The sequence below is a fragment of the Phocoena sinus genome, chromosome 6 (assembly GCF_008692025.1).
Source record: "Phocoena sinus isolate mPhoSin1 chromosome 6, mPhoSin1.pri, whole genome shotgun sequence".
NCBI lineage: Eukaryota > Metazoa > Chordata > Mammalia > Artiodactyla > Phocoenidae > Phocoena > Phocoena sinus.
This window is the reverse complement of record NC_045768.1, coordinates 56,309,691-56,320,644: the sequence shown is the minus strand read 5'-3', so window position 1 is coordinate 56,320,644 and position 10,954 is coordinate 56,309,691. Positions and strand designations below refer to the sequence as shown.

At 41.3% G+C, this 10,954-nt stretch overlaps 1 protein-coding gene and 2 non-coding genes across 13 annotated transcripts in view; all 3 read right to left on the bottom strand.

The window, feature by feature from the left end:
- Positions 1 to 10,954, bottom strand: part of PDCD1LG2 (programmed cell death 1 ligand 2) — a 114,620-nt gene that overhangs the window by 16,489 nt on the left and 87,177 nt on the right. The window contains exons 8-9 of one of the 11 annotated variants that reach the window (XR_004350472.1): positions 2,877 to 3,660; positions 334 to 661 (exon numbers count right to left, since the gene is read on the bottom strand). The exons of 7 other annotated variants lie outside the window; for them this stretch is intronic. Coding sequence is in view for 1 of the 4 variants with exons in the window: in XM_032635780.1 (XP_032491671.1) it covers positions 3,622 to 3,660 (39 nt within the window). In the remaining 3 variants the exon portion in view is untranslated. Of the gene's footprint in view, positions 1 to 333; positions 3,661 to 10,954 lie in introns of those variants that run through there. 3 more of the 11 variants (XR_004350471.1, XM_032635780.1, XR_004350474.1) reach the window with 3 other exon arrangements.
- TRNAG-CCC lies at positions 7,153 to 7,225 on the bottom strand. The gene has a single exon. It is a non-coding gene; the product is annotated as a tRNA-Gly (tRNA).
- On the bottom strand, positions 10,569 to 10,675 carry LOC116756231. The gene has a single exon (XR_004350599.1). It is a non-coding gene; the product is annotated as a U6 spliceosomal RNA (small nuclear RNA).

Below are 10,954 nucleotides of genomic sequence, written 5' to 3'. Positions count from 1 at the left end.
ACATAATGACCCAAACATTTTTGGTGCTTAAATCAAAGTGTGAAGCTTACAGCTTCAGGACTCAGCTTGAAAGCAATTCCATATCATTGAGTAAGAAATTTAGCAGCCTACTATGTGGTATCCAAAGGAGTCAGATCACTTCAGATTTCTTCTGAGAACTGGGTAAAGGAGCTAAGAAAAAAGAGCTATATAAGAAGTAAAAATGTACACTACCACGTGTAAAATAGCTAGTGGGAACCTGTGGTATAGCACAGGAATCTCAGCTCGGTGCTCTGTGATGGCCTGGATGGGTGGGATCGGGGGGGTGGGAGGGAGGTCCAAGAGGAGGGGATATATGTATACATATAGCTGATTCACTTCGTTGTACAGCAGAAACTAACACAACATTGTAAAGCAATTATACTCTAGTTAAAGAAAAAGAAGTAAAAAATGTTATGGACACAGAAGAAATGTCTTGTAATATAAGTGACATTCTAAGTAATACAATTTCCAGAGTTAATCTTTTTCAGAAGGATACATCTGAATTGCTTGATAAATAACATTCTGGGACTTCTCTAACTTTCCTGAATGTTTTTTTTTGTGTGCCAGCCAGTATCTGAGAAGGTGCTTTCAGCTTTTCTCTGAGATGCAGAAACAGCAAACAAGGATGTCAAAACCTTTCCTGTTTGGTTAAAAAAAAAAGAAGCCATGTGACAGATCAGGAAATCTGCACTCGCATCCATTGAAAGAAGTGATCAATATTCACATATTTTCTTAATTTTTGAATTTGACATTAAGATTTCCAGATTATTTTACTTGCACAATTCCACTGATCCTCAGAGTGTAGGAACATAGCCTGCATTTGGTTCATTTAGTGAACGTACGAACACAATTTTCATGTGTTGATTTTCTCTATGGCTTGAAAAGCTACAGTAAGCTTTTGGTAGGGTTGTGCTAGTTGGTGGCAATTGGAGGGATGCTTTTTTTGGGGCGGGGGTGACTTCTCTTATGCTTTAAAATTTTTTCTAAAATGAGAATGCATTTTTTAAGAATTAAAAGCCTTTTAAAAATGAGTATTTGCTATTTGGCCTATTTTCTTATGAAAAAAATAAATTAACTAGCTTGCCTTTCTTCTAGAAATGACCCAGGGAAGAAGGGCATGAAGTCAGCACTTTTTATTGCTCTAAAAAGAGGAATCTTTGCAATTACCCAATTCTTGACTCCAGCATAGTCCATGGGTCCTGGGCAGTTATCAGTGGTAAGTCTCATGATGGTGATGTGTCAGAAAGACCTCATCTCTCTTCTTTTTGGTAATGACTCCTTATCACCCTGATCACAAATGCTGGTCCCTTAGATGAAAAGATAAGGCCCCAAATGCTCTCAAATGCCTCCCAATTGTTTGCTGGAGATCTGGGATTAAATTTTGTTAAGAGGTAAATGGAAGTCTGGTGATCTTAGCCTACTTTGTGCATGTGTGTGTTTAAATTAGGTTTTGTTTTGAATAACATTTTATCCTGAAGTCATGTGGTAGCATACAGTATTCAAGATTCTCAGTTCCCCTTACTGCAGAACCACAGCTGTAACTTCGGAGATTGGCCTTAATGAGAATAAGATGATGTAAGAAGGCAACGCCCAGGTTGGGTTTTTGCAACGTATCAGGACGTTTCTCAAAGGATCTCTTTCTCAGTGCTGAGGTGAAATTCTGGATATTTCGGCTGAGGATGATTAGCACTTTGTGCTTCCTTATTTTATCGTCAGTGACAGCTGTAAACTCCCTGCAAATTCAGCACCTACTTCATTTCACGGAGTATCACACACTCTCAGGAAGATAAAAGGTGTCTAAGTGTTGGTCCCAACTTCTGGGAGCTTACAGTCTTGTCAGAGAGACTGTCTTGGGAAACACCTGAGGAACTCATGCAAAGAAGATCAAACGAACCCATTTTAAAGACTTGTATCAAGACGCTTATTCATCTGGGCTGTGCCTTTCTCAACAAAGCCCAGGCCCTTAGCAGTTGTGGGATCCTCATTTTCACAATCCAACACATTCTCTCTTTTGTTTCTGACTTCAGCCCTTCTATGTAAATACATGGTTTTGTCATCACCTCTTCTTGTTCTCAGGACCTTTTTGCTGATTTTAGTAGTCTCTAAATCTTATGACCAAATAATATCCTCAGAATCTCCCTCTCCTCCCCTAGATCTAAAAGGACATGACAATTTAGTATTGATTCTGGGCAGCCTATGTCTTTGCTGGTACTGATGAGTCTTCTAAAGGTGCTGACTGTAGCCTTTACATCTTTTCACTAATACCTATTATAATCCTTTTAGTAAAATGGGGTTTTGAAGACCTTGCCTTTTTAGCAGCACATTAGCAAATCCTAGACCTCTTGCTTACAATTCAGTTAATTTACCTTTAGAATTGAATGAAATTATTGTCTGTGCATTGCTTTCAGTAGCTCATTTCTTTTTCTCATGATTTATCCATTCAACAAACATTTCATTGAACACTGAACAGTGACAGGCACTATGCTAGCAGATGAAAACATAAAGATGAATGAGACTTGATTCCTTCCTCAAGGACCCTACATCTGGTAGAAAAGACAGAAAATCAGCCCATACGGTGCCATGTGTGAATTAGAAGAGGTCATCCCTCCCTCTTGGTGGAGGCAGCTCGGCACCAGGGCTCCACCAATGGGCAAGTGGAGAACAGGATGGATTTCAAGCCCCTCTTGCCACCTTGACCAGGGGCCCTTGTCCCTGGACTCAACCTGAGCAACCCTATGCAATAGCCCTGGACGTGGAGACAGCATGTTATAGTACAGTGTGATGAGCACAGAGGAGAGAGGGCATGGCCATCTGGTAGGATGGGGAGCCGGGAGAATTTTCATAGAAGAGCTTACATGCGAGCTGAGACACGGAGAGGCTCATCCAGTGAAGGGGGGTGAAGGGCAGAGGGAAGACGTACAAAGCCACGCAGGTTTGAAGAGCATGGTGCGCCTGAGGCTCTGCAAGTCATTGATGGTGGCACAGTGCCGAGTGGGGTGATGAGTGTGGGAGAGATTTGGCAGGAACTGAAGCTGGATCATACTGTAGCAATTGTCTAGGTCCTTGTTCCTCAAAGTTCTAGACTCCTCTGCAGGGCAGCTTTGGCATTACCAGGCAACTTTTAGAGGTGCGGAATCTTGGGCCCCACCAAGACCTACTGAATCTGAACCTGCATTGTAATAAGCTTAATATTTAATAAGGTGGTTCATGTGCACTTTAAAGTCTGAGTAACAGTGGTTTAGGTGAGAGCTGATGAGAACTAAGGGTTTGCTTTGAAGGCATATTCTCTAGCTATTACCAAACATGGTGTTTTCCTTATGTTTTCACAAATCTATCACCAATAGATCTACCTTCAGGGTGTCTCAGTGACAGTACCCATAATTCAGAGTTAAGGAAAACAGAGGCCCAAGGAAGTTAACCTCATAACCACCAGCAAATTAAAACAGAAGGAAGAGAAGGCAGATTCCTCTGCTTGCCCTTCCCTTTCCTCTCTTATTCCTTACTATCCAGGTGTGCTTATCTTAAGCCTCTGCTTGGGAGGTGTGGAACTCATGGTCTAGCGGTCACTAAGGTTGGAAAGGTGAAACGTTGGAGAAGCTTTCAGCCTGGAGGTGGTGTCTGAGCATCATCCTGGAGCAACTGGGAAAAACAAAAACAACTGTAAAAAAGAGCCCAGGAAGAAAGGCAGGTGAAAGTCATCTATGAAGCACTGCTTTACCTCTTCTCTTCTGCTTCTTCCCTTTCGCCTATTTATTCATTCAACCATTCAATTACTTAGTGTATATATTGAGCACCTATTGTTTGTCAGGCACTGATATCTGCATTTTCCTGGTAACTGCAGGGCTTTCTACACACTTTCAGATCTCTTGAAAGATCCCAAGAGACCCCTTCCCCAATCCTCTAAAAGCCACTCTCTTCCCTGTGCTAGATCTTCTTCCTCTCCGGCCCCAGGTGGTTCATCAGGACAGTAGGAACAGTTGAAGCTGGAAGGCTCTGGGGTTTCTGTTCTCTGCTCAACCCTCTGCCTGTGGCTTTCCTGATTCTTTTTCTCCAAGAGGAACCCTAAGGGGGGAAAAATCCAGGTTCAAGTGGGGCTTCAGCATCTGTAGAAGATCATTATTGGACTTGACTGAGTGAGGGACTGGCTCTGATTTTGGTAAGCCACTGAGGTCAGAGCTGGGGTATATCCCTATGAGCCACTGACTGATTTCCCCTCAAAAGAAGGGTAGGTTGAAGAGTTTGAGGTGTACAGAAGGGACCTTTGGGGTAGGGGAAGCAAAAGAGAAATAACACTTCTTCCCCAAACTCATTCTGGGAATTCATCATAGAAACCCCATAAGGTAATAGTGTCATCACTCTGTGATAGAAAACCATGTTCCCACAAAACAGGGATGACAAAGGAAAGGTAAAGGGGGTGGTATGGTGGTGTCTGGTTTGGTTTTTACAACAGATTCCACAATAAGACTGTAAGAAGACCAGTTTAGATGCTTTCATGAGTAAGTGGCTTTGCTTATGTGTTTTCTCTATGTGTGGGTGCAGGATCAGAAGAGGAGAAAAAAAGGGGAAGAAACATGCAAACACCAAGATTCTACCCTTGTGCTGCCAGAGGCAACTTTAATCTCTGAGATGATAAAGATAACAGTCTTACTCAGAGTTATACAGCAATCACCAGCAAGAAAATATAATCTAGACCTCCTAATGCCTCTCATTTCCTTCAGAAAGTCTACAGGAACTTAAGACTGCTTTAAGCAGCCCCATGGGTTGCTTGAGTTAAAAAAAAGGCAAAAAGAGAAAGAAGAAAGAAGTAATTTGCAATTATTTGATACACGGAGACCGTGTTGAGACCGTGGTTAGGTTTTTCTTAGAAGTAACCCATGGTAAGGCTGTTGTAGCTGAAAGTGAAAGTATCAGTGCTGTCAAAGTGTGATCCGTGCATCTGTGCCCACCCACCAACTGTTACTGGTCTGTGAAGGCTTGTGTGGTCAGTGCTTTATAAGAGGGCTATGAATGGTCAAACTGTAGACCACAGATGTGTCTTTATATGTCAACATGATTTTGCATGAATGAGGGATATTTTTTTAAGCTTAAATTTTGGGGCCAGATGTATAAAACAACTTGTGTTTTAAACAACAGGTTTGTATTAACGTTCTAGGCAACAGTTTGATTCCCCAGGACAGATAGATATGGCCTCTTTACTCCTATCACCCAAGAAAACTTAGTCGACTTTGTCATGATCTGTCTGAAACTGCCTTTCACCACTTCTTTTTCCTCTGTGACAGTTTTCTAAGTGGAGAGGAAGAGTCTGAACCTGGGTCTTCTGCATCTCAGGTTTCAGTTACAACTGGAGGTCAATGTCCACTGATGGGCAATTACTTACATTTGCTTGGAAGCGGAAAGCATTTCTCCCAATACATTTTTCTTTTTAATTATGTTTCACCCCCAAAATACATTTTCCTTTGTGGCTGGTGTAAAGAACTTTGTAGTTACATAAACCTGTACTTGGACCCCAGAACTGTTACCTACTTGTTGGTTGTGTTACTTTGGACATAGGACTCTCAGCTTCCATTTCTCATCAGAAAAAGGGGATAATCTTACCTATCTTGCCAAATTGTTGTAAGGGGTTAAATGACACAGTTTATGCAGAACAGCACATGCAGTGTTTAGCATAGCAGATTTCCATAAGTGTTAATTGCTTCTTTGCTTTCACTTGGGCAACAGGGCCCAAGAGGGAGCTTGGGAGAAGCACGGATGGTAGGTAAGAAAGAATAAGAGAGGAATAAAAGGAAATAGCTTTGGATGAGCAATCTCTAGTCCACATGCTCAGGACATTTGTACCCCAGCATGTGAAGTAACTTGCATGTTCCATGTTATGTGAGTTAGTGGAGAGTGAGTTGCTCTGGCTTGATGTTCTTGGAAACTGTGCCCAGTGGCTTGCTGTCATGGGAGTGTGTCCAGTCGCTTTGTGAGGATCATTCAAGCTGCCCAAAAGGACAAATGTATAACAGTGGTGTCCTGCCTTCAAAGAATCACACCTCTCATTAATGCCCAAATACCTGAGCTTCACCTCTCACGTGATTGCAAGAAAGCCAGTCCCTGACTTCTCCCCCAACACTTCTGGGAATTCCCAAAGAATGCTTATTTCAGTCAACCACCTGGAGCCCCAAGCATAGCCCATCTCATAATCTTCCACAACAGAGAACAGACTGCAACATTTAATATAACTTTACTGAAGGAGAAAGAAAAAGACAATGCATAAAAAAAAAAAATCAGACTGGGCTCTCCACAACATCTCCTACCCTCATCTCAAAGGAAGAGTGTCTCTCCCTCAGTGCCTTTCCTGCTGCCATGTGGGAGGGATCAAGTTTCCTACAGACAAGAGTCCATTAACCATGCCTCCTCTTCCCAGACCCCAAGGAAACACAGGTTCAGGGCTGCAATTCTACTCACAGTAAAGACAACCTTTTTGCATAATCAGTGCCTTTCATGTACAGTACCTTGTGTAATATATGTAGCAAGTGCTCAATAAATGTTTGTTGAGTGAATAAAGGAATGAATGGTCTCAACCTTCCTGTTCCAGATCAGGAACTGGTTTTACATTTATGTGATTAAAAAAATTATTAATCTTTTTACCCTGAAATAATCAATCTCAAATGCAAATTTAAAATCTTCCTTCTAGAACAACTAAAAAAAAATCTGCTAGCTTTGAAATAGCATCTTCTCCCCATTTCTGCACCCATCTTTCTTTTTATAGCAATTAACATTTCATGAAATATTTACCCTCAAGTCTAAGCTGCTATACCTCATTACAGAGGGCATTTACTGTTAACAGTGTATTTCCTGTAAATCCCAGGATTTTCACTTCTGCATCATGGCTGGCTGAGCAGACTCTGTTATCTCCCAATACAGCTTTTAAGACAAATTACTTATACTAGTAGCTAATCATTCATTAAGCTCTGGCTCTATGGCTATATACTAACTGTGATAGGAACTATAGTGTATTATCTTTTTCTTTTTAATGTTTATTTATTTGGCTGCACCGGGTCTTAGTTGCGGCATGCGGGATCTTCGTTGCGGCATGCGGGGTCTTTAGTTGCGGCATGAGAACTCTTAGTTGCAGCATGTGGGATCTAGTTCCCTGACCAGGGATCGAACCTGGGCCCCCTGCATTGGGAGTGCAGAGTCTTAGCCACTGGACCACCAGGGAAGTCCCTAGTTTATTATCTTGGATCCCTTCAATAATGCTGCCAGTTAAGATTCATTATTTTATATATGAAGAAACTAAGGCTGAGAGAGCGTGAACTGCCTCTGATGATGTAGCTGGTTAGTGGCAGAGCTGTCTTCAACTCAGGCCTATACTTCTGAGCCTCAAGGCTGGTTGTAAATATAGACATATAGACTCAACTAGGCAACTTTATGAAATTACATCCCATTTCCCACTTCTCTACAGTATTCTGCCATGTACCCCTAATGGTTGTGAATGTCTGCACAAGTCAGCTGCTGTTACTAATGGAGAGTGTTGAATTATCTTTCAGTGTTTTGAGGTTAAAAGTCTGAGAACCACCACAGCACGCTATTTCTCTCATCTGCCTTCTTCTGTCTCAGGCTCCAAAAGAAACTTTCTGAGAATTCTAGTTCTTCGCCCTTACCAGTACTGCCCAGGGTGACTCCTACTTAATTCTGTAAATGACCTCCAGAAAACATAAAACCTTGCAGCAAAAATTCATGGCCCCAACACTTGGCTGAGAGGTTGTGTTTGACTTCCTTCCAGTTCTTACAGAATTACTTTTCCCTCCCTTGGTTTGGTGCCCCCCATTGGCCAAACCCGCAGGTTCTGGCCACTGCCCTTAGTGACTAAAGGGGTTGGCATCATCACCAGGGTAAAGGCCCTTCATGGGCTGCTCCACCCACACATACCCACGCTGCTTTCCCCATTTTAATCATCTTGTGACATCTCTTCTTTTTGCATACGCTATCACCTGTGTAAAAGTTTCGAAAGAGGGTTTCTGTGACCTGCAAGCCCCTTGAGGACAGGGATGATGTTCTACTACCTCTGTATCCCTAGTGCCTAGTACAGTGCCTACACTAAATCAGTGGTAAAATACATGAAAGGCCCATGTGACAACTGCAACTCTGGACAGGCTCCTCAACTTGGTACCCAGCTGAGTGTCCAGCACCCAGGGACACTGAGTTTGGTTTCACAGACAGAGAGACACAGATAGATGGCTAGTTAGACAGATGGGTAGATAGATAGATAGGCTGAGAGATAGGTAGATCAAATGAAATACCATATGCAAAAGCAAGTTGTAAATGTTCTTGTTATACCATTTGCCCTCATTCAAGGCTGATTTTCAGCAGATACTCACAGGTATGGTTGCATGATTGTAGTGGATAGAACTGAATAGGAAATAGCCACTGCCTCAAGCACCCTGAGTGCCCCAGCGCCACCCTGGCCATGTCCCAGGACTCCCTGCTCCTCCAGGCCCCCCCTGATATTCCCACAATCTAACAACTACAGAAGTAACTGCTGGCTCAGCAAGGAGCTTCCAGGATGCTTTTCCAGCATTTGGACCAGTATCCATTCTGATCAGCCAGGGCCACTGCTGAGCAAGTTGGTGGTTTTTTAATATCATCCCTGCCCCCATGACTTAGCTACTCCCTACCCATCATGGAAAATCCTCCAGGCCCTGTGCATTTCTCATCACCGCCCCCCACCCCGGTCTCTTGTTCTTCTCCCTCCCATGGGAGCTCTGAATTCCTGCACCCACTCTGAATTCCTTTGTCTTATGATCTGTTCCACTCATTACAGAGTGAAGTACGTCAGAAAGAGAAAAACAAATATCATATAATATTGCTTATATGTGGAATCTAGAAAAATGGTATAGATGAACTTATCTGCAAAGCAGAAATAGACACAGATGTAGAGAACAAACTTATGGATATCAAGAGGGGAGTGGGGGTGGGATGAATTGGGAGATTGGAATTGACATATATACACTACTATGTATAAAACAGATAACTAATGAGAACTTGCTGTATAGCACAGGGAACTCTACTCAGTGCTCTGTGGTGACCTAAATGGGAAGGAAATCTAAAAAAGAGGGGATATATGTATACACATAGCTGATTCACTTTGCCATACAGCAGAAACTAATACAACATTGTAAAGCAACTATACTCCAATAAAATCTTTTTAAAAATTTAGAAGACAATTTTACGTAGCCTTGTTTTTTACATAACTTTTCCTGTGTGTGATGTATTCCTCCCACTTCCTATAAATTCCCCAGGGTGAAGCATACCTAATATAGACTTTGTGTCTCTCACAACATCTCATACAATGCTGACTGGGGTTCAAACTTCCAAGACAGAGTCTGATAGATCCTGGGGATTAAACCTTAATGCTCAGCAGCTCAGAAAGGGAGGAGATGCTTTCCAGGTAGTCCAATGAATTCCCCATCTCACCGATGAACACTCAGAAAAGTAGGGCCTCTGTCAGCCTGGGTTTGAACTTTTCATTTTGACTCTGGGGGATATAGCTGGAGCCTGTCAGCCTGGCATTTTTCCTAACAGCTTTCAAATGTCACATTTTAACATCTAGTACTCACTGTTCTTTCCTTCTCTTCATTTTTAGAACACTCAGAAAAGTTTTTGTGTTTTTGGGAAGACCCCTCTTGCTCCCCACCCCTGAATTTTCTGCTTTTAGGAGAGTGGTTCTTGAGGACTACTCCCCAGAGCATTATTTGGAAAGGACGTGAGCAGCCCGTCCTGTCACATGTGTGTCATGTGCTCTGTCACAGCCCAGTCATGCATTGTGTGCAGAGGCCCATGTGACATTCAATGAAGCAGGCAGTATGGTGGCAACCCCAGAACCTGCTCAAACTTTCACTTAGTAAATTTTCCTTTTAGTTTCTCTTTAGAGTCTCTTTAAAACACAGGTAAAAGCTTGTACCAGAAAGAGGAAAAACACGAGTAGCGCATATAAGAATTTTCCCCAAAATACCGTTATACTTGGTATTTGTGCCACATTTTGATTTTCAATAAACACTGAATTTCTAAAATTTCAAAATATTAAAAAATCTTTTGAATTTAATTTAAATTTAATAATTAAAAAATTAAGTTTAAAGATTATTTTTTAGGTTAAAATTGTTAAATATGTTTTTCAAAACCTTTCAAACACAGGAAGAATATAATGAAAATTAAAATTGCCCATATACTCATCACATCAACAGAGCGGGTTACTGTTATCGCCATACTAATTTTACAGTTAAGAAAGCAAAGGTGAGGAAGGAAGAAAAAGAAGGAAGGAACATGAGCTTTTAGATTTTCTTCTCAAACCTTTAAAAATAAAAAAGGATTCTATGGAAATTAACCCACAGAATTTTTGAAAGGAATGACAGATATACTGTATTCCTAATAACACTTATACTGCCAGGAATACCACTGCTGTTTCTGAACATCACAGTGTTTCAATGATCAATAAGCTTTACAGAGCTCTGGATTCCATATCACAGAGGACATATAGATATATATCGATATATATTGATATCGATCTATATATGAAATGCTTCATGAAATTGTGTGTCATCCATGTGCAGGGGCCATGCTAACCTTCTCTGAACCTTTCCAATTTTAGCATATGTGCTGCTGAAGTGAGCACTTAAAATATTTTACAAAAGTACTACACATTACCAAAAAATCTTGTAAAATAGAGAAAAGGGGGAAATTACACCAAACCCTACCTCTTTAACAAAACCCTATTAACACTTTGGTATACTTCTTTCCAGCCTTTTGTATCATTCTCACTTTTAAAATTTTATTTATTTATTTTTTGTTTGTTTGGACTTAACATTGTAATAGAAAGGAACCAGTTATTATAAGACCACCCACACCATTGCTCCACTCCGATTTTTTTCTCTCTCTCTCTCCATATATATTT